We start from the raw sequence: 23,893 nt of genomic DNA on the forward strand, positions 1-23,893 counted from the left end.
AATTTATGAGTAGTATTAGCGGTTGATGACGATTGCGAGACACATGTTTCGGAGCGGAGACTTGATATGCATATCGCTTGAAGGTCATCGGATCACATTGTCACGTAGTTATTATTTAGATATATCAAGGGTTTTCAATTGTGGAATTAGGGCTTTATGGTCTACACTTAGGTTTTTTAAATTTTGTCTTTTTTATTTCGAATTTAGATAATTAATTAGGATTTTTTAGGGCTTTGGACACCAGTAAAAGTAAATAAGTGACCGATTCCACATTACTACTTTTTCTCAAAGTAGACAGATCTTGTAACTAAACACTCTTAGATCTTTAGATCTGTCTAATTTGAAAAAAAAAAAGGTAGTAATGTGGAATAATCAACTTATTTACCCCTATCTGTGTATAGTTCTATTTTATTTATGTAACTACGTTTTGGAACCGGCCCATTAGGTTGTAAATCTAGGTCTATTTAAGACAGCTTAAGTTAATGAAAAAATGCAGCCAATAATCAATCATCAAAAGTTTAGACTCTCTCGAAGAAAAGGGGAGTCTAAGCTCTGAAAAGAATGGCAAAGCTCCCGTTTCGAGATCGAATCCCGGATTGTAATTCACATTTCCATTGATTTCGAGAGAGTTCGTGACGAAATGAGGTGAACCGGACTAAGACTAATTTTTTTGTTGCGAGTTAACTTTCACTTTTAGACAATAAAGACGAAAATTACATACAAAGAGAAAACTTAATAGTAAAAATGCGTAGGTTCGTAACTTCTTATGCCACAAATTGAGAGGGAAAAAAAGTACAGTACTAGTTTGTGTATAAAAAAATTTCAATGTTTGTAGTTGAAGTAATTAAATAGAAATGTGATATGAATGAAGTCATGAACAAAGGTACGATTCTGTGAACAGAATAGCTTCTTTCTTAAAGTCCCCACATTCAATTTTTTTTGCTTTCATATTCTTTCTTTATGACGATCCACAAGAGAATAATTTAAAACATTTTATACTAAATAAAATATCCACAAATGTACAGATGCATATTCTAATTGAAATTCGAAAAATTGGCAAAAATCGCAGGACGCACGAAGTGGGAAACCACTTGTCGGTTTCATGTCGTGAGCGTCACTCATAATGATGCGGTGATTTTTATGTTCTACCAGTATTAAGCTTTTGAAAGTTATACCCATTGACTAATAAACTAAAATAACCCCCTAACCCTTGTTTCGCAAACATAGTTTGATAAGATTCGCTACATAATGAGGCATGTGGAATTTGAATTTAAGGTGGTGGAGCAACTCGATGTGACAGCTGACATCTTTATCAACCGCTTGATGTATGATTATCATTTACTTTTTTGCGTTGTTTAATTTTATCACGATTACTAACAGACATTTTTTTGTGAATAAGTTTTATGAACGACTACAAACATTCTTTCTTAAGGGATCTGAGATACGTGTAACGTGTGAGGAAGCGGTGAAGTTGGATGCGACAATTGTCCTAGACGTTGTACTGAAGAAGATTCTACTATTGAGTCTCTTTAGCTACATGATCATATACGATTGATCTTGTAGAGAATGAGGAACACTTTGACATACAACTCAAGGCAGTCGAAAACACATTTCCATAGCTTAAATGAGCTATACATGACGATAGAGACTTGTCGGTATCAATATTAACTTATTATTTTGCTAACATAAAGTTAATTATTGTACTTCACGATCACAGTGCGTACACATGAATTTTACGTCGATTGCATGGACTATTGCACAGATGCAACTTTTATATTTATCATTGTAGGATCGCTTCACGTCAAAGACATTGCCAAATATTTCTGAACACGATCGGAAACAGCGTTGACATATGAGGTGGAGAAGGCGGCGTTGATAGAGGTAGCTATAGTAACAGAGGTGTTAGAGTTGGCGAGCTTGACGGTGGTGGCGGCGGTGGTAGCGTGACAGATGTGTCGTATATGGCGTCGTTGACGGAGTTGGCGTATGTGTCGGAGATGGTGGTGTTGATGGAGGCGGTGGATATGGCGACATTGATGGAGGTGGTAGTGAAGGTACGGGAAATGGCAGAGGTGACGGCGGTGGTGGAGGTGTCAGATGGCGGCATTGATGGAGGTGACGGAGATGAATGCGTTGATTATGGTTGATTGTTGTTCTTTTCAGCGGAAAACTAATAAAATATATATATATATATGCATAATTCATGCAGATACTACTCGGAATCCGGAAGGTTTTAATGCCTCTAAGAAACCTCAGGGTGCAAGCAATTTGCATCTGATACTCGTCCAAATGAAAAATGGAAGAAATCGCAGGGCACACGAAGTGAGGAACCATTTCCAGTTGCAAGTCGTGAGCGTCACTCATAATGATACGATGATATTTCTGTCACCCACGTATTAAGCTTTTGAATATTACACGCATTGGCTAATAAACTGACCTAACCCTTGTTCCGTAGGTATACTTTGACAAGATTCACTATTTAATGAGGCATTTGGAACCTGAATTTATGGTTGTGTAGCAACCCCACGCGACAACTGGCATATTTGTCAACCGTTTGGTGTATGATTATCTTTTATTTTTAATTTCTTTTTGTTATTTAGTTAATAGTCACAAAGGCAAAATCAGAGATCATTTTTTGTTTGGTATGTAAAGTTATAAAAAAATGAAAAATTTGGAAGGAAAAAAATGGTTTGAAGAATTTGGAAATTCGTTTGAAGATTTATTGACATTTTGTCTTTTTATTGGCATTAATGTCAATAAATCTTCAAACGATTCTTCGAAATTCTTTAAAGATTTATTGACATCGTTGTCAATAAATTTTCCGAATCTCAAATACATCTTCAAAGAATTTGGTATGTTGAAGATTTATTGACATTCAAAAAATTTATTGACAACGATGTCAACAAATCTTCAAATAATTTTTCAGAATCGTTTGAAGATTTATTAAAATTTTTGTCAATAAAAAGATAAAATATCAATAAATCATCAAAATAATTTTCAGATTTTTCAAAACAATAATTATTAATTTTAATTTTATTTATTTATTTTTATTTTTATTTTTTTTTCCAAATTTCCCAATATATTAGATATATACGAAGTTTTGGAGGGGTGGAAATGTGAAGCACGTTGATATGGATATAATTCTCTCTCTCTCTCTCTCTCTCTCTCTCTCTCTCTCTCTTCACCTCTACTTCGATTCCTCTTCTTCTCCTTCAAGATTCATCCTCTTCTTTTTCTTCTTCTTCTTCTTCTTCTTCTTCTTCTATTTTCTAATCTTCTCCACCAAAAATGCTAAAAAAACACTAAAATCCAAATCTTAAAGTTAAAACATGACCAATAAACATAAATCATCGCCGGAAAATGGAGAGAGGCTCGAAATGAGATTGATTTTGAATGTGTAGTTGTTGATTTTCGTTAGGTTTACTTATAATTTTGAATCCACATAAAAAAATTTCAAGTTTAAAAAAAAATCGTAATGTTAACATGTCAATAAACCAAATAGATTATCGACGACTACGTAAATAAATTAGGCAGATAAAATATAAAAGAAAAATTAAAAATATTTCATCAAGTATAATTTTGTACTAACAAATACAAAATAGTCATAGTTTTGAATTAAATTAGACTTATTGAATTTGGGTACTTAGAGGTCCTAGTTTATGAATAATCCTTATTACAAAAGGATAAAACTGGGCTTTAACTTTTCAGGCCAGGGTTCATATTGGGCTTTTTCTTTAGAGGAAGTGACCGTTTCTCTTCTCCTTCTTCTTCTTTTTTTCTTCGTTCTTCTTAATTACCCGCGTCGTCTCGTCTCGCAAAAGTCTTTGGTCCCAAACCGTGTCCGATCCATAACCGGTTATACCCGGTAAAACCGGTTATCTCTCTGTCTCGTTTTCTCTCCTGATTTCCCTTTATTAATTTTAAACATTCCAACAAAGCAAACTTTTATAAGCACTTTGCTTTTGAAACAATCGAAATACCCCGCTTTGTGGTTCCAGCTGAAGACCGATTCTTGTTTGCTTTAGCATTTCGGTTTTATAAATCTACGGTTTAACTTTCCTCTTAGATCATATCAACAAGATGTCAAATGCTGAGGATCTATGGGAGCGTTTAGTTCGTGCAGTCCTAACCAGAGATAGGGCTGTGAAAGATGCTCTTGGGCGGCCTATTGGAGGAATTGCTGCATTTGTCCCATCTTCGCTTGCCAACAACAGAGATATTGATGAAATTCTCCGAGTTGCAGATGAAATCCAAGACGTGGATCCGAATGTCTCCAGGATTTGTATGTTTTTTTTTTTTTTTTTTTTTTTTTTTTTTTTTTGCAGTTTTCATTTGTTTTGCGATCGTAGTTTTAAACGGTTTTTGAATTTCTTTTGAATATGAAAAAGTATGCGAGCACGCTTATTCACTGGCTCAGAATCTGGACCCTAATAGCGAGGGAAGAGGGGTTCTACAGTTCAAAACTGGATTGATGTCTGTCATCAAGGTATATCCTCAACTCGGTACTAAATCTCTGCTATATTCTTGTCTCATCTTATTCATACCTTCACGAGAATTTTCTAAACCCCATTTTAGTGAGTGTGAAGTGAGAATTGATTCTATTATAGCATTATGCCTATATTACTTCCAATTGTAAAGAGTTTCAGCTTTGTTCTTATGCTGACTTAGTGAGAGATTGCCCTAGTGCGGTAAATGCAAGAAGAGGAAATTGTGAAGTTGTTGTATCATATTTCCATTTTCTTTTTCGTATATGTATTTGTAGCAAAAACTTGCAAAGAGGGAAGGGGGAGTCATTGATAGAAGCCAAGATATTGCTCGTTTGCTTGAGTTTTACAAGCTCTATAGGGAAAAGAATGATGTGGACAAGTTGCGAGAAGAAGAGATGAAGCTGAGGGAATCTGGCACTTTCAGCGGAAATTTGGGAGAGTATGTATAGTCGTGTTTATTTATTTTTTAATAATTATTTTTCTTTGCTTTTGCATTTTTGTCGATCTTTCATCTGCTTATTTTTGGTTTACCTATCAGCAAAAAGAATTTAAAAAAAAAATGGACTTCTGTTTCATGCACTGTGCTTGTACTCCCCTCGGTGGTTTTTCCATGGGCCTGTTTTTCTATTCTAATTTCATTTCGATGAAATAAACAAGAACTACAACAATTGGGAATTTCACTTTCAGATTTAAAGTCATTGAAGTTGTCTTTATGGGTGCATAACTTTTCTTTTCTCTTATGATTCCAGGCTAGAGAGAAAAACAGTTAAGAGGAAAAGAGTTTTTGCGACTCTGAAAGTTTTGGGGATGGTTCTTGAGCAGTTAAGCCAGGAAATTCCTGAAGAGGTTGGTTCCGCTGTTCTATTTGAATTAGTTACAATCGTTTCCTTAGAACCTTTGAAACTTTACAGGGATTACTGTTCTGTGATGACTCACAATTTTAGAGCCATATTTATCTGATTGTGCTCACACGCTAAAAGAATACAAGTACGCTTGAGACCTGGACTGACAAATTTTTTTTTTTCAGCTGAAACGGGTAATGGAATCTGATGCAGCTATGACGGACGACCTAATTGCTTACAATATTATTCCTCTTGATGCTCCAAGCATAACAAATACCATTGTGACTTTTCCAGAGGTAATTGAAGTTCAACCTTTTATTTATTTATTTTCATATATTTGTGTTTCCATGCGTCCTTAAATTGGAATACATAACCAGGTTAGAGCAGCAGTGTCAGCTTTAAAGTATTTCAGGGGCCTGCCAAAGTTGCCTGCGGATTTTCCAGTTCCAGAAACAAGGAAAGCTGATGTGCTCGATTTTCTGCATTTCATTTTTGGGTTTCAGGTTTGTACTTCTTGACCACATGACATGCCAAGCTTATTGGCTTCTTTTTCTTGGACTAGGCTTAGTAGATTTTCCATCATCTTTAATAGTGTTAACCTGGAAAGATGTCATAAGGTCCCTTGTGCTGCATTTTATTATATCAACAATCACCACTTCTCCTGATTTTGTTTGATTTTGTTTTCTCCGAAATTGATATTCTTACAATTCTTTTGATTGTAAAGCGGAATTAGAGTATTTGAGCTTTGAACATTGTGTTTGAATTACGCTACGATTCTGTCTCTCATGTCACTGTCGATAGTTCAAATAAATAAAAAATAATGTTTTTCGTTCTATTATCTAATTCTTGAGGTTATTTGTATGGCAGAAAGATAATGTTTCAAATCAGCGGGAACATATAGTACATCTTGTTGCGAATGAGCAGTCACAACTTCGTGTGCTTGATGATGATGAACCAGTAAGTTTCATATCTTTACTCTAATTTTTAGTTTTTTTTTTTTTTTTTTTTTTTTTTGCTATAGGCAATCAGCTACTTTTAATCTATTACTCATAAAATTCATAATTTAAAATATGTGTTCTTAACTGAGAGTTGTGGAACAATATTGCGTGTCGTTCTCACATTATCAATAAGTCAATGCTTCCAAAACATTGTAGGTTTTCGACAGTTGTTTCATTATGACAGAGCTCTGAGTCTCTTATAATTCACTATTTTTTTTTTTATTTTTTTATTTTTTTTTTTTTTTATATATATCTTCTTTTACTCAGGAACTGGATGAGGCTGCTGTGCATAATGTTTTCTTGAAGTCCCTTGACAATTACATTAAGTGGTGTAATTACTTGTGTATTCAGCCAGTTTGGAGCAAGTATGGGCATTCATAATTATTCTTTTCCATGCACTTGCTGATGCTCCTGCTCTTTATTTCATGTTTTAATTTAGTATTAAAATTGAAGCTAATTGAATCTATTGGTGGTTACCAGCTTCGATGTCCTTAGCAGGGAAAAGAAAGTACTTTTCATTTCCTTGTACTTTTTGATATGGGGTGAGGCATCCAATCTCAGATTCCTTCCAGAATGCTTGTGCTACATATTCCATCATGTGAGTTAATAACCACCCGTGAGTGGTAAAGGAAATTTTGAATTTTATATATCCTTCATGTGTTTGAATGGAAGATGGCACTATTTGAAAGAATATATATAACAATATAAATCAAGGAATGTTGATTATTTATGTGCAGATGGCCAGGGAGATGGACGAGATTTTAAAGCAGCAGAGCGCTCAGCCAGCTAAGAGTTGCGACTCGGAGAATGGTGTTTCATTCCTTGACCAGGTTGTATTTCCTCTATACGAGGTTATAGCAGCGGTAGGTCTGAGAATGCCCTTTTAAGTTCACGAATCACATTGAACTAGCGGATGAATTGTTTGCCTTTCTTCACAGAGGGATTCCTTGATTTTATATGGTCTATTGTTTGTATATCGATACTGTATGTTATGCCTTTTTCACTTGAAATATCTTGTTCCATTGTCTACTTTATTCATTTTATTCTTTCACCTGTACTTCGCCTTTCATCTTCCAACAGTATGGTCTTCGGGTTTTGAGAAAATCTATTTTTCCTGTTTGACGTATTGTGTTGTTAATTTTCCGTATATGTTTGATACTTCATGCCATATTATGTTCTCTGAAGTTTATAATACAAATTAGTACTGTGAAATGAAGTAGAGTATTTACGTCTGAATTAGGTATTTACATACCACACAGATTGCTTTGGGCATTCATTTTCCAACCAAACTATTGTCCTATGCAAATTTGCTGTCATATGAAGTAAATGTTGAGATCATGCAATATGAGGGTTTTTATTCAGATAATTTATTGTCATATTTTATTTTTCACCTTTGTGCACATCTTTAAAACTGAACAGGAAGCTGGAAACAATGAAAATGGGCGAGCGCCACATTCTGCATGGCGCAATTATGATGACTTTAACGAGTACTTTTGGTGAGCTTTTGGACCTCAAATAAATATTGGACAACACTCAACCATTCAGGACTAAATGTATTCTATTTCAGGTCACTTCATTGTTTTGATCTTGGCTGGCCATGGCGCAAAAATTCAGCTTTTTTCCAAAAGCCCAAACCTAGGAAGGTTGGTACTGTTTCTGCCTGTGAAAGTGTTTTTTTTACTTGTCCATTTGGCTTAGTTTTTCAACAGTCATGTGATAAACGTTATTTATTTTTTTATTTACGAAGAATATTCTAAAAGCTGGTGGTGGAAGTAAGCATCGAGGGAAGACTTCATTTGTTGAGCACCGGACCTTTCTTCATCTTTATCACAGCTTTCATCGTTTGTGGATATTCCTCGCGATGATGTTCCAGGTATGCACATAAGCTCTGTTTTCCTGTGTCTTCTGACTGTTGTTACTGGTTTCTGAAACTGCATGATTGAATCTTGTTAATTTTTTGTTCCTGATTATTTGTGATCACTTGAATAATTTTTTTTTTCCTGGCTACGGTGTAATTTTACCTCTTCAAAGTATTCAAACAGCTCTGTTCCGTGTTTTTAATTTGCTTTCTGATTACAGGCTCTCATCATAATTGCATTTAATGATGGGCGTTTTGATCGAAAGACCCTCCGGGAAGTTCTCAGTCTTGGGCCTACATTTCTCATAATGAAGTTCTTGGAGAGTATGTCTTTATATCAGATGAAGATATAGTTTTGAGTCTTGAACTCTTTGCTCTTTTACCTTGATCATTTTACTTTCATTTGAAACCTTTTTTTTTTTTTTTTTTTAAATTTATCTAGGTGTCCTCGATGTTATGATGATGTATGGGGCGTACTCTACAACACGGCGCCTGGCTGTTGCTCGTATATTTCTACGTTTTCTGTGGTTTGGTGCTGCTTCAGTTGTCATAACTTTCCTCTATGTGTGCGTATTCGGTCATTTGCTTTACGTTAATGTTATGATGTTATTGGCTGGTTCCTTCCGTGTCGAAGAATAATGTTTGCTTGTTTGTCAACTCAGGAAAGCACTTCTGGAAGAGGGTCAAAGGAATGGAAACCCAGCTATTTTAAAATTGTATATCATTGTCATTGGCATATATGCGGGGATTCAATTTTTCCTAAGTGTCCTTATGCGGATACCATTCTGCCACCAGTTGACTAATAAATGCGATCGCTGGCCCGTAATCCGCTTTGTCAAGTGGATGCGACAGGTCTTGCCTCTTTTTTCTCCTCTATTTTTAACTTAAGTGTTCCTTCTCTTAATGCTCTATGCATTAACCTTTGTGTTTCCAATTTTTTTAACTTGATTTCTCCCCCCTAAATGCTTAAAAGATTTTATATTTATTTCCTTATCGTTTTTTTTTCTCTGAAGGAACGCCATTATGTGGGGCGTGGCATGTATGAGAGGACCACCGACTTTATCAAGTATCTCTCTCTCTCTCTCTCTCTCTCTCTCTCTCACACACACACACACACACACACACACACACACACACACACACAAAATGCAATGCTGAATAACAGGAAATTGGAATAGGTCTGGAGAGCGTTTTGCTCTCCCTTTTTGTAAATTGGCTTTTTAAGCCTGTTAATATAAGATTCTTGTTTAAAAAAAAAAAAAAAAAAAAAAACAGGAAATTGTGCTTTATATTGTGAGGATGAAAAAGTTATTTAAGAGCGGGTTATAGATTTTGTGAGAAAAATAGGAAAACTACCCAAGTGCAATGCAAGCATTATTAAAGATTTAGACCTCAGGTGGTCGGTAAATATTTCTTTTTATTACAGTTCATTACGTCTAACTGATCATTATATTTTTTCCCAACTGGTTTCGAGACTGTTAACATCTATGTTGGTTATAAGTTTGTGGATGTTGTCAGCCTAATTGACTGCTATACTCAAACTTGCAGATATATGCTGTTTTGGGTTTTAGTCTTGAGTGGGAAGTTCGCTTTTGCTTATTTTCTTCAGGTTAGTCACGGAGATTTTGTTTTCTTTCAGTAATGTTAATTGTAGTTCATTACCAAACTATATAAGAAAATGCTTCTGGAATTTTATCTGCAGATCCAGCCGCTTGTGAGTCCAACCCAGAAAGTTATAAAAATGAATTCTATAACATATTCTTGGCATGATATAGTATCTAAAGGTGATTGCTCAAACATCTGAATTTGTACTACGTTTATCCCATGCCGATGAGTGCATGTTTTCATTTTCCCTTTTGATCTCATATGGTGCTGGAATTTTGATTTTACCGCTTTTAACTACATCCTTATACTGTGGTGCAGGTAACCATAATGCGTTGACAATTGTCAGCTTGTGGTCTCCAGTAGTTTGCGTAAGTCTTAATTTTTCGCTCGAATTTGATTTATCCATGTTGAAGCTCCATATTTCAATCTATGTTTTGTGGAATCGTCTAAGAAATTGATTCATAAAGCCCTGAATTCCTGTTGTGAAGATGTTGTGAAAGCCCGAAGGGAGATTTTTTTTACGATATTGGCAAACAGCTCAACTATAGTTAAATGGAAAAATATTGTTGGAACTTTGAACTTGCTTTCCCTACCCACCAAATATCTGTTCCTGACTTCCGATGCCCTTTGGTTGATCCTTATATTTTTTTCCTGATGTCCTGTTTGCAGATTTATCTCTTGGATATCTATGTGTTTTACACCCTTGTATCTTCTGTTTGCGGATTTTTGCTCGGAGCCCGAGACCGTCTTGGAGAAGTGAGTAATTTGATTGTGTTGCCGTCTCTTACTATGAATCTGAAATTTAACCAAATGTATATATTTTTTATTTATTTCTTTCTTGAGCAATTCATTTGGAGTTAAAAAAATCCGGATTTTAATATCTTCAGATCAGATCCTTGGAATCACTTCAGAAAGTTTTTGAGGAGTTTCCGGAAGCTTTTATGAACGCTCTTCATGTACCTCTTCCCAACAGGTGAATTTTCCGCGTTTTTGATTTATTTTATTTGTTGTTTCTATTTTGTTATGACTGTTGCAGGCATGCCATCTGAATACTTCATTTAATTTTATTTTGATTTTGATTTTTCAGGAATTCCAACCAAGTTTCCGGCGAGGTAAATTGTATACAAAGAAGTGCTTAGTTTTCTGTTGTTACTTGGTGTCTAACTGAATATTTGAGGAAAACATTAATAATTTTTTCCAAATGTACCTGGCATCCTTAAGCTATTTTTCTTGTAAAAGAAAGTGTGAGCTTTAATTTTTAAATACAACATAACCCCAAGGAGTTGGTCTAGTGGTAAGGGTGATTCATGGGACCTTGTACGTCCCCGGTTCGATTCCCCTTGGACGCAACAATTAGGACCACTGGGGTAGTCTCCCGGTCGATAATGCTAGGGCCTCGTGGATTTTAGTCGGGTGTACCCGGACACCACGGTTATCAATTTTTTATTTTTATTTTTATAAATATAACACTGCTCAAAATAAAATACTAAGATGATGAAACTGTTGTAGTTGTAGGGGAAATACTAATTCTTTTAGTACAAACTCAAATATGATTGTGCATTGTATTCTTTTCCGGCAGTGCTGTTTTCAATAAAACAGCCCCGGTGTTTCTTTAAAAAGAAAAAAACACGAAAATGAATTTATCTCGAAATTTCCCTACCTGGTTTCTCTGCCCTAGATTCATCTTTTTGGAGTTGATCACGTTGATTTTGTATGTATCATTAGTACTAACGAAGAGTTTATACAATTCTATTTGAATAAACTATCTTTCCATATGTTCGAATCATGTGATGTACCTGAAATCATAAAAATTCATATCTCTTGATACTTTACATGGATCATGCAAGGTTGCATAATTGTCACTCTAGCTGGAGTTTTTTTTTTTTTTTTTTTTTTTATTTTTTTTTTATTTTTAAATATCTGGTCTTGTCACTTCTGTTTAGACCCCTTTTTTTTAATATATATATATATATATATATATAAATGTTCAGAATTTAACTTGAGATGTGTTGGCATGTGTTTTTGAAGTCTTTGGAAAAGAACAAGGTTGATGCTGCTCGGTTTTCTCCATTTTGGAATGAAATCATAAAAAATCTGAGGGAAGAAGATTACCTCACAAATCAGTAAGTTCCATGTTAGCTATCTGGTACTATGTAGTGTGTTAGTTTGACAATGTGTTAGTTTCTGCTACTTGATTTTAAAGCAACTCATTTATGTTATGCTTTCCTTTTTGCAGTGAAATGGAATTACTTGTAATGCCTAGAAATTCTGCTACTCTCCCTTTGGTTCAGTGGCCACTTTTCCTTCTTGCGAGCAAGGTAGACAGATTGTGTTCACAGCAACACAAAAAATTAATTATTAAAAAAAAGATATATTGTGTCTCAGATGTAAAACCAGTCACTTTGACTCTTGATCTTTGCAACGAAAAAAAAAATCTCTTGAAATTGATAACAGAATTCGGATTTTGCATTATATATTTGATATATCTTGGAGTTTCAGTGTTTATTGTTGTGATGATTTTCTTATGCAGATAATTCAAGCTAAAGACATTGCTGTTGAGAATAGAGACTCACAAGAGGAACTTTGGGAAAGAGTATCGAGAGATGAATATATGAAATATGCTGTCCAAGAGAGCTATCACTCCATCAAACTCATCTTGTGTGAAGTTTTGGAAGGTGAAGGAAGGATGTGGTAAGTTTTTTTTTCCCTTGTTAGAACTATATAAAGGGTGATGATAAGTATGGTAAAACAGGTATAGATACAGGTTTTTTAAAACGTATTGGTACATTAGCCACTATGGATTGTTGATCAGGATCGTAAAACAACACAAAGTTTCTGTTTTCATAACGTGAGATGAGATAGAATTTATCCTAGATAATACATCTCACACAAGTATATATTAGCTTTCCAAACTACGAGAATTTATGATTCCTGTCTTAAATATGTGTGTGTATACACACACAGAATTATCTTCGGAAAATTTGATTATCTTCATGCCCACTCAATCTCAGGGTTGATAGAATATATGAAGATATTGAGAAGAGCATAAAAGATAGAAGCTTTCATGTTAACTTCAAACTGAGCAATCTTCCGCTCGTAATATCAAGAGTTACAGCAATACTGGGAATTCTGGTTTGTACAACTTCTTTTAATAATTTTAATGGCTGAATATCCGATTATCATTTTGAATGCCGTTCATTATATTGTTCTCTCCCCTAGTTATGTATGATGTCAAACCACAAGGCATATTTCTGTGAAGTACTCTGTTTTATGTTGAAATTAAAGCTCTCATATTTCAAGTGCCAGTATATGAATAGCTGCTATGTATATGTTTGGGAGGACCTTGTGCCTGATCAAACTGTGGCTACATAAAAATGGCTTTTTCTCAGAGCATCTAACATATTGACTAAAGTGTTTGTGATTATTTATCTACAGAAAGAGGCTACCGAGCAGGAGAAAGGTGCGGTTAAGGCGATCCAAGATCTGTATGATGTTGTACATCATGATGTCCTATCAATCAATATGAAGTATGTCAGATGTCTTTTCTTTTACCTGATAAACATAAGGTCAAACTTTGCCTAATTATTATTATTATTTTTTTTTTTTTGGTTTCTCGTAGGGAAAATTACGAAACATGGTCTTTGTTGATAAGAGCTAGGAATGAAGGTCGTCTTTTTACGAAGATAAATTGGCCCAAGGGTTCTGAGTCGGTACGTACAGCTTAATTTGTTCCATATATGTTTATAGGCCCGGGTCTGTCCTTTATGGTATGATACTAACTGAGGAAGGAATAAGCAGAAATCGCAGATAAAGAGGCTCTACTCATTGCTAACAATCAAAGACTCAGCTGCAAATGTTCCAAGAAATCTGGAGGCCAGACGTAGATTACAGTTCTTTACGAATTCCCTTTTCATGGAAATGCCTGTTGCTAAGCCAGTCAATGAAATGCTATCTTTCAGGTAATACTTTCCACGGTTTTAGGTCTTTTAAGGATCGTATTTGTTTCTTGCAACAGAAAAAAGGATCGTATTTGTTCATGCAGATTCTTGCACTCATATTGGTCATATATTTTGCAGTGTGTTTACGCCTTATTATTCAGAGACTGTGCTTTATAGTATGCCTGAGCTCCTGAAGAGAAATGAGGATGGAATATCAATATTGTTTTACCTCCAAAAAATATATCCAGGTACTATTCAGTTGAGAAAGTATTATGAGCTGAGTGAATAAACACATAGATACTATGAGATGAGATTGCAATTGTAATAATGATTCTTAATATGCATCCAGATGAGTGGAAAAATTTTCTTGCTCGAATTGGCCGTCACGAGAATACACAGGAATCAGAACTCGGTGATAGTCCTAATGACATTTTGGAACTTAGGTTTTGGGCTTCCTACCGAGGTCAAACCTTGGCCAGAACTGGTATTATTCTGCGCTATGCCTGTATTTTCTTAATTCTTGAAAGTTTCTTCTTTCACTTTTAGAGCATATTTTTTAATTGATACTGATTTCTGTTACAAAATTTTCTTTCTGGTTATTGATATCTACATGTTACATACCAAACATTAGTCCTAGTCCCATAATTCTGCTCGTATATTTTTGAAATTCTCATATGAGTAAAAGAATTTTTTGAAGAAAAATAGTTTTCAATTCCACTAGTGTGTTATCGAGTTCTCATGTCAGTACAAAGCTTTCTGAAAAGGTATAGTAGTCAACTCCGCTGATAACTGCAACACTGTTGCTACTTTCTTGATGTCTATTACCTTGTTGAGTCTACTTTACTTGCTAGCGCAATCTAAAACTTTTCAGACATAAGATGACTAATTTAAAGTTGCTTTGTTTTGTAGTTCGTGGGATGATGTACTATAGGAAAGCTCTTATGCTTCAGACATATTTGGAGAAAATCAGTACTGGAGGTCAGGATTTTCTCCATTTTTTTTTATCTCACATGAATGTTACTTATATCATATACGTTTTTGAAAAATTAATCTTTGCTCATCACACTGATAATTTTTAGATTTGGAGGCTGCAAATTCCAGCAACGAGGCAGCTGAGACTCAAGGATTTGAGTTGTCTCCTCAAGCTCGGGCCCAGGCTGACCTTAAATTCACTTACGTCGTAACGTGTCAAATTTACGGAAAGCAAAAAGAGGAGCAAAAACCGGAGGCTGCTGACATTGCCTTGCTTATGCAAAGGTAAATTTTCCATCCGCTACCAGAATTTAGAACATGCATATTAATTTAGTTTCACTGCTAAAACGTTATGTACCTCATTTGACTGTATCTTCTACCAACAGAAATGAAGCACTGCGTGTTGCTTTTATTGATGAGATTGAAACGCTTACGGATGGTAAAGTGCAGCGGGAATTCTTTTCAAAGCTTGTGAAGGGTGATATAAATGGAAAAGACAAGGTACAACTTCTTTATTCATGTCATGTGATGGCAATTGCTACTCTGGTTAATTAATTAGAATTTTCATATCTGTTATCTTTACTCTATCTGCTTATATGGGGTAAAAATTAAATCTCCACGTTTATGTGTTGAACTGTGGATGAGTATTATTCTTTTTCTGGATTTTTTGATTTGCTTATCTGTTTCGTTCGATTAAATGGTTGTGGATGATGAGATGTTTTTGGTTTGGGGGTTCTATCAGTGTCTAAATAAACATTTCAAAACATGGCCGGATAATATTTTACATGCTTACTTTGTGGGAAGGAAAATCATTTCCTTGTTTATTTTCTTTCGAGTTTTTTTTTTTTTGTTTTGTTTTGTTTTGTTTTGTTTTGTTTTATTTTTTGGTTTTAGTATATCCTTATTCGGTTTATATGCTATCATCCTTCCTGCATGGCTCTAGTACATTTACTTGTTTTCTACTTGGTTGATCTTACAGGAAATTTATTCAATAAAGTTGCCGGGGAATCCTAAACTTGGTGAGGGAAAGCCAGAGAATCAAAACCATGCTATTGTATTCACACGTGGGAATGCTATCCAGACAATTGATATGAATCAGGTGATTAGTGTATCTTGGTCTTGTATAGACAAACAAGCTTCTAGTTTGGAAGAGGAGGGTCAGTTTACTGTGTAGAGGAGGAAAATTATAATTGTTGATAATAGCTTTTATACACAAGTCTGTAAACACTACCGTTGGTATTATTTTATAATTCCAGCGCCAAGACCTATTTGTTAATCTTATTCTGCTGCCTCTAATGTTTATTTTCTTCTATCCAGGATAATTATTTTGAGGAAGCACTTAAAATGAGAAATCTTCTTGAAGAATTCCATTGCGACCATGGCATTAGGCCTGCCACAATTCTTGGTGTTAGGGAACACGTCTTTACTGGGAGGTAACGTAAATTCGTTTGTATGAATACTTATACTTCATGCCCTCTCAAGCCTTCTTGATTGAGTAAATGACACCATTGGCAACACTATTTGCAGTGTCTCTTCTTTAGCCTCATTTATGTCAAACCAAGAAACAAGCTTTGTAACATTGGGTCAGCGTGTTTTAGCAAATCCTTTGAAGTAAGTGATTTCATTCATTATATCAAAGCCATCAGCGTCGTTTTCCGATCCATGGAATTTGTCTTGTTTGATAGTAACATTTTAAACCACTTTCAGGGTTCGTATGCATTATGGCCACCCTGACGTCTTTGACAGAGTTTTTCACGTTACTCGCGGTGGTATCAGCAAGGCCTCTCGAGTTATTAATATTAGTGAAGACATATTCGCAGGTAAATTTTTAGCACTGTGCACTTCCTATGAAAACAGTTTTCTATGCTCTCTTTTTTCCCTTCTGATTCATATCTATTTTAGTGAGTGGTCTACAGTTGCTAATGCTGACCCACTGCTGGGATCAGCAAATGTTAGGTTGCTTAAGATAAATAATGCAATACACAAAAGCTTTTTATTTCCAACTTACTAACCTTTGTTATGTGTTACACTATGAGCTAGTGCGACATCTGCAATTTTTTTTTTTTACTTTCTGTTTTCTTTCGCATTCACAATGTCTCAATTGCATCTAGTGGCTACGAGGAATTTCTTGCAGGAATTAAATATCTAATGTGTTTATTGCTGTCATAATTTTGGTATTTAATATGTAGGATTCAACTCTACTTTACGCCAAGGAAATATTACTCATCATGAATATATTCAGGTAATCTTATATTTATATGCTGATATTCCAGAACAAGAGCTGGCTTCTGATAATAATAATCAACAGGTTGGCAAGGGCAGAGATGTTGGGCTCAATCAGATTGCAATATTTGAAGGGAAAGTTGCGAGTGGAAACGGTGAACAGGTTCTTAGTCGTGATGTGTATAGGCTTGGTCAACAATTTGATTTCTTTCGGATGATGTCATTTTATTTCACCACTGTCGGCTTCTACTGCTGTACCATGGTAAGACATTTTTTTTCTTTTCAATATGAAGCCTGTTTTTTCACAGTTTTGGCCTGGGATTCCAAGTTGCATTGAATTTATGCATCTACTGCACAGTTTTCCTTTGCTAACATTTTTTCCACCTTCCCTGTTGCTTCTGCAGTTGACAGTGTTAACCGTATATGTTTTCCTATATGGGAAAACCTATTTGGTAAGTTTGCTTCACTACACTGTCGAATAGTTGTGAAAGTTAAATACTATGTTCAAGGTTTTGAGCATTTTTAATGTTGTAAAATGTGTTCCTTTCAGGCATTGTCTGGAGTAGGAGAAACCATTCAGATTAGAGCCCGGATAATGGACAACACTGCACTTTCTACAGCTCTAAACACACAGTTTCTGTTTCAAATTGGTATCTTCACTGCCGTGCCCATGATTCTGGGCTTCATTTTGGAACAGGGTTTCCTAAGGGTGTGTGCCGGTTCTCTCTCTCTCTCTCTCTCTCTTTCTCTCTCTCTTTCTCTCTCTCTCTCTCTCTCTCTCTCTCTCTCTCTCTCCCACACACACACACACACATCTAACACCGGTTTTCTTTGAACACTGCTGCAGGCTGTGGTTAGTTTTGTCACGATGCAGTTTCAGCTATGTTCTGTTTTCTTCACCTTTTCTCTTGGCACAAGAACACACTACTTTGGCCGGACTATACTTCATGGTGGGGCAAGGGTGAGCATACTTGACTGCTTTTTTTCTCAGCCTGATTTTCAATTGAACTATTTCCACTTTCTGACTTCGGCGTTCAATTTGTTATTTAGTATCAAGCAACCGGCCGAGGATTCGTGGTCAAGCATATCAAGTTTTCAGAGAACTACAGACTATACTCCCGCAGTCATTTCGTGAAAGGGTGCAATTCTCTCTCTCTCTCTCTCTCATTAATTGTAATCTGAATGTAGTTAGTTGCTTAAAGATAGAGCTCTTAATAACGTTACTATTCTCTTGTTTAGATTGGAAGTGGTACTCTTGCTGATTATATTCCTTGCATACGGGTATAACGAAAGCGGGGCTCTGGGGTACATTCTTCTGTCGATCAGCAGTTGGTTCATGGCGCTTTCTTGGCTCTTTGCTCCATATTTGTTCAACCCCGCTGGGTTTGAGTGGCAAAAGTAAGTAATTTTGACAGTTACTTTCTGCCTCTTGCATTATTTCGCACTCGTGAGTAATAATGTTTTTTTTTTCCTTCTTGTCACTACAGGGTAGTTGAAGATTTTCGGGAATGGACAAATTGGCTTCTTTACAGAGGTGGAATTGGAGTTAAGGGAGCTGAAAGCTGGGAAGCTTGGTGGGATGAGGAACTGGTACAATTTTTTTTCCTCACTTTGAAACCAAAACAAAAATCTTATACTATAGTGTAACGGACGGGCCAATGCTACAATTTTTAATATCTCATCCATATCAATTCAACATGGTGTACTTTTGCTTTGTTTCTCATTTTCAGTCGCATATTCGGACTTTGGAGGGAAGGATAGCTGAGACTATTTTGAGTCTTAGATTTTTCATCTTCCAGTACGGCGTGGTCTACAAGCTATCTATTCAGGGTTCAAATACATCATTGGCGGTATGACCTCTATTTGAATAGGAATAGTTTTTCTGTTATCATTTTTTTTTATATAAGTTTGCTCTTTAGAAATCCAATTTCGTAAAAAGCAAAAAATATTTTTCTCTGCAGGTGTACGGGTTCTCTTGGATCGCATTTGCAGTTCTGATACTTCTTTTTAAGGTAGAATTTCAAATTGCAACAGTTTTTTGAGTTTTATGGTACCAGATTCTTCAACTGTTTTGGTTTCTCGGTTTCACACCACAGGTGTTCACATTCAGCCAGAAGATATCTGTGAACTTCCAGCTTGTGTTGCGGTTCATCCAAGGGGTGTCGTTCATGGTGGCGATCGCGGGCATTACCGTAGCTATTATATTGACGGATCTCAGCATCAGCGACATATTTGCTTGCATTTTGGCATTTGTTCCCACCGGTTGGGGTATTCTCTCTGTAAGTCTTCCTTCATCTTGGCATGTGCAATTTAATTAATGTAATCTTCCTAATGAGTTCTTATCCGAGATGTGCTTTTTCTTGTTTTGCAGATTGCGTCGGCGTGGAAGCCTGTGATGAAGAAACTGGGGTTGTGGAAGTCGATCCGCTCCATCGCTCGGTTGTATGACGCGGGAATGGGAATGTTGATTTTCATCCCGATCGCGTTTCTGTCGTGGTTCCCGTTTGTGTCGACGTTCCAGACCCGATTGATGTTCAACCAGGCTTTCAGCAGAGGGTTGGAGATTTCCTTGATCCTCGCCGGAAACAACCCCAACACCGGATTATGAGCCCATCCATTCACACTTTTGTATCATTAGTCTCTTCTTGTTTCTTTTTCTTGTGAATAATTTTGTATTCGGTGTATCTGTTAGAAAGGCATAGCTAGCTAGGTGTTCATATGACAGGATTTTATTCTGTGGAGATATTAGTGAATCAGTTCGGATTGATCCTACTTTATGGGTCTTAGTGTCTTACCAAGTTTAATCACATTTTTTTATTTTAACCTTTATTCGGTTTTCTTTCAATATGCTGCATGTTAAATGATAGTTTTTTTTTCAGAATATATTTCGTCCTTTAAATTACAGTACACAATCAATTAACATCATAACATAAAGTATTTAAAAAAAAAAAAAAAAAAACCCATAAAGGTTTTTTTCTTCCAACTCTCAGCCTTCATACATGAGGTTAAATAGAATGCTAAATTGTCTGTGGATGTAAATTTAGAATAAATTGACTACGAAATAAGTGATAATTATATGTAGGTGTAGCCTCACAACCTAATCTAAAGCCAAAAATACACAAAAGAAATGTCATCTTAGTTAATGTTATTCACGTGTAGGACGCTTGCAACCTAACTTTCATAATCATTTAACAATGAAAATTGCGTTGTTCGGGTCTATTCAATTATTCAACTTCTCACCATAAAATAAATAATAATGATAATAACAGCAGCAGCTACAATAATCACACATTTTCTCTTCGATACAGCTTGGTAGATTAGGAGAAAATAAATTAAGCATTTTAGTATATAAAAAAAGGAAAGATTTATATGAAAGGCTTTTATTTAGAAGCGATATCAACAATTTTTTTTAAGGTGATTTGGTGACGAACATGTCTAAAAGTGATGAAATGCTCTTTTAAAAAAAAAAAAAATTGAAAAATTAATGTGATTGCAGTGAAAAGTAGATTTTCTCATTCATTGTACATGATTTTTTTTTGCTTCATCAATTGTTTTTTAATCCTCCTACTTATTTGCTAGACTAACTACTCAACGTGTAATGTGTTTTTGTATTCTACAAAATCTCTTGATGAAATCTGAACGGCATGATATATTTCAATTTTCAAGCTTTTTCTAAAATAAATAATTTTCACGGGTCTATCTTTTATCTTTAATTTAATATCCGAAAAGCCCTTGCTCCGAATCGAATCTCAAAGAGATCACGACACGTGTCTAGTATGCGGAGAAATCTAGGCCGTACACACTCGGTTAGAAATCCAACCGCCCATCTAATCCAAGCTTCTCTATAAAAGAGTCACAGGGGCACAGAAGCACCGTTCCAACGGCAAAACAATTCCCCAAAATCAAGAAGAAGAAAAAAAAAAATCAAGATTTGTTCGATTCCCGCTTTCTCGTTAGAGAAAATTAAAGATAGAACGAAAGAAAGATCGAGAACTCCCTGATTTATCTTTCTCGTCACGTCTTCCGAGAAAACTACAACTTTTGTTTTTGTTTCTGATTTTAATCTATCACAGAATAAAGGAAGGAAAAGTTAAATTCCGAGTCTCGGATCTCTCTGATTGTTTGTGTGTGGTTTTGATCGAACGTGTTTTACTCAGGTATCTCGACGATCTAGAATCTCGAATTAGGATTTAGGGTTTTCTAGGGTTTCGATTTGAGGGGAAACGGAAATGAACGACCAATCAAAGATGATGAGCCAGGCTCAGATCATGGCCGCGATGAGCCAGGCTCCGCCGCCGATGATGATGATGAGCCAGATTGGCCAGCCGTCTCAGGCGATGATGATGCCGAACCAGCCTCCTCCGATGATGAACAGAGTCGGCGGTTACAACAAAGTCTGGTCTCAGCCACCACAGCAGCAACAACAACAGCAACAACAAGCTCCGATGAAGCCCAATTTCTCCGGCCGTATCAACAACAACTGGAAAGGAAAGAAGACCGGAAACGCTTCTCGCCGGATTGACAATAATCTCCCTCCGGCGATGTCCTACAAGCCTCCGACGCTCCACGACTTGCAGTCCCAGAACCGAGCCAAGGCGAGGAAGTTCTACCCAAACAACAAGAAGAAGTTCAACAACCGGTTCGCTCCGTACGCGCCGAGGAACACGACGTCCTTCATAATCCGCGCCAAGAGGTCCGGCGGGATCGCCTCCCTGGTCTCGCCGTGTCCGGTGACTCCGGCGGTGCTTCCGACCCCGATGTTCTCTCCTTCCAGAGAAGTCCTCGGCGACATGGCCAAGGAAGAGTGGGGCGTGGACGGCTACGGCTCCATGAAGGGGCTGATCCGGCTCCGGTCGCCGGGGAACGAGGACGAGGAAGAAGAAGAAGGCGGCTCCGGCGAGAGCGACGTGGAAGAGCACGTCGAGGTCGAGAGGAGGCTCGATCACGACCTCAGCCGGTTCGAGATGATATACCCGAACTATTCCGGGACCGAGTACAACAACGTGCTCGAGAATCGCGTGGACGATCAGGACTCGCACATTGCTCAGCTCGAGGACGAGAACTTGACTCTGAAGGAGAGGCTTTTCCTGATGGAGAGGGAGATGGGAGATCTCCGGAGGAGGCTTTTGCTGCTCGAGAGGCGGAGCTGCATCGTCGCCGGAGATGTTCAAGAGGAGGTTGTCGAGAACGAGTCTGAGAACGAGAGCGAGGGACCCGGAACCAGCAGCGCCAAGAACAACCAGAACCAGAACCGGGAAGGCACGGAGGATGTGAAGGAGGACAGAGAGACCGCCGATGCTTTCATGGGAGATTCCGAACAGCCCTGCGATGACGTCGTTGCTGTGAAAAACGGGGCCGAGGCTGAACAAGAGGACAACCCGGCTGATGAGTTGGGTGGGGCTGAGAAGGAAGGCGATTCGGTCAAGGAAGAAGAAGAAGAAGAAGCGCGAACAAAAAGCTCGTGAAAAGAGGGGACTTGGATCTTTGTTCATTGGTGATGGTGACTTAGGACGTCCCTCATTGATGAAGTAAGTTCTGCTTCTTCCGAAGAAGTTAAAAAATTTCTCTTTTGGACATAAGTTTGTTTAGCTGGTGATAGATAAAAGACTGCATTTTGTTTCTGTTATCTTTGGTCTTTAGTTTGTTAAAAGAAGTGTATAAGAACTTGGGTGGGTTTGCATTTACAATAACGCTTTTAGTAGGGGTTAATGAATCAACAACTGTTACGTAGGGTTTTCTGTTTCTCTTTTCTCTTTATAGGATTTTTCTTATGGTGTCTGTCTGTCTGTGTAGTGGCTTACTACTTTGAATTGATCTTAAAAAGTTTGTCATGTCTTCTTGCTATACCTGTGGAATTGGTAGCTGTATTTCAATTAGTACTGCCTGCTTTTAATGTGTTTCTCTCTGTATATTCAAATGTCTTGTGTTTATTAAAGCAATAATCTTGGTTTTGTGTACATCCTTTTTTTAGTCCGAATGATGGCCTAAGCAAGAAGATGTTCACTTCTCAACGTCTGAGGTAAGAGTAAGAGTGGTTTTATACTGCCCAGGTAACTTGGTGAGGTCTATTATTTGTTGTGGACTCTTTGGCATGTGATTATTTGTTGGTTTAGAGGACCAATATTGACTTGCCACCTGAATTAGTTGGTTGACACCATTTGTGTTGGAATGTATTAATCCCCTCTTTGGATCGATTTTTAATGTGGCAACTGAGTTTTCCAGTGAAGCTGACTGAGGAGAGGAGGCTGACCCATAAAGCCTGTCTGTGCTGGCAATTTGATCAACACATTTCTCGCCCATGATTCCGATCATCCAAGGAGATTTGTTTTTTTTTTTCCCCTACTTTTCTTTAAAGAAATTGGAGTCACAATAATTGAAAAAAAAAACATTGCATTCTTTTGCGGATGGGTATGGAGACTAAAATTAAAGCGGGGACTTTCCGCATGATTTATTTTTTTACGGTCGGACTTGTTTTTCTATAACAAATAAGTTCAATGTTTTATTATTAATTCCTCGCCAGAGTAATGAAGATGGCCGAGGATAACAGAAGTAGGTTAAAGTTGAAAGCTTTGGAGGCTACTGGTATATTAATTATATTCCAACGCTTAGTAGGTAGGTACCACTGTATCTTATGTAGGCGCGCATACACCAAATTATGGTTTAACGTTTTCGCTATCAAAGGCTTTTCCTTTGCCTTTATTTTATTTTCTTAAACAACTCCAATATGTAATTAAACCTGAACGATTCCTTTCCTTTAAAATGTCTTTCCTTGGCTAGTTTGTCCAAGTTTTTAAACCAAAAACTTCCAAGACGGTGGTTGGTTTTTGGCCAGACTTCTTTTATCCTCTTTATTTATTTTTTATTTGTTTTAATGTGGATGCTTCGTTTTAAAACAAATTATGTACGGCAAGATAAGGTCGATTTGTATTTGCATGTTCTTATGTCCACAAATACTATTCCGTTTCACTTT

General features: G+C 36.7%; 2 protein-coding genes across 2 annotated transcripts; both read left to right on the plus strand.

Moving 5' to 3' along the window:
- Positions 1-3,946: 3,946 nt before the first annotated feature.
- GSL10 (glucan synthase-like 10) lies at positions 3,947-19,752 on the plus strand. Its single transcript, XM_089601993.1, has 51 exons — positions 3,947-4,282; positions 4,389-4,486; positions 4,763-4,926; positions 5,237-5,333; positions 5,515-5,625; positions 5,707-5,832; positions 6,197-6,286; positions 6,595-6,692; positions 6,808-6,925; positions 7,065-7,190; positions 7,747-7,823; positions 7,895-7,970; positions 8,075-8,200; positions 8,407-8,509; positions 8,628-8,751; positions 8,848-9,037; positions 9,199-9,251; positions 9,734-9,794; positions 9,888-9,969; positions 10,109-10,158; positions 10,460-10,546; positions 10,678-10,763; positions 10,878-10,902; positions 11,819-11,913; positions 12,027-12,108; positions 12,321-12,481; positions 12,802-12,922; positions 13,226-13,317; positions 13,410-13,500; positions 13,589-13,749; positions 13,867-13,976; positions 14,078-14,212; positions 14,638-14,706; positions 14,808-14,985; positions 15,087-15,201; positions 15,680-15,799; positions 16,018-16,133; positions 16,228-16,311; positions 16,408-16,520; positions 16,890-16,942; positions 17,009-17,185; positions 17,328-17,375; positions 17,474-17,632; positions 17,771-17,884; positions 17,974-18,062; positions 18,163-18,321; positions 18,411-18,513; positions 18,654-18,773; positions 18,885-18,935; positions 19,020-19,202; positions 19,295-19,752. The coding sequence occupies exons 1-51, from the start codon at positions 4,081-4,083 to the stop codon at positions 19,529-19,531; spliced, it is 5,706 nt and encodes a 1,901-aa protein (XP_089458119.1). The 5' UTR covers positions 3,947-4,080; the 3' UTR covers positions 19,532-19,752.
- Positions 19,753-20,784: 1,032 nt separating this feature from the next.
- On the plus strand, positions 20,785-23,702 carry LOC149382699 (PRLI-interacting factor). The gene is made up of 2 exons (XM_089601994.1): positions 20,785-22,451; positions 22,895-23,702. Exon 1 carries the CDS (start codon positions 21,153-21,155, stop codon positions 22,386-22,388), a length of 1,236 nt encoding a protein of 411 aa, XP_089458120.1. The 5' UTR covers positions 20,785-21,152; the 3' UTR covers positions 22,389-22,451; positions 22,895-23,702.
- Positions 23,703-23,893: the final 191 nt, after the last annotated feature.

The sequence above is a fragment of the Urtica dioica genome, chromosome 11 (assembly GCF_054948205.1).
Source record: "Urtica dioica subsp. dioica isolate 48M chromosome 11, U.dioica_male_clone48M_v1_H2, whole genome shotgun sequence".
NCBI lineage: Eukaryota > Viridiplantae > Streptophyta > Magnoliopsida > Rosales > Urticaceae > Urtica > Urtica dioica.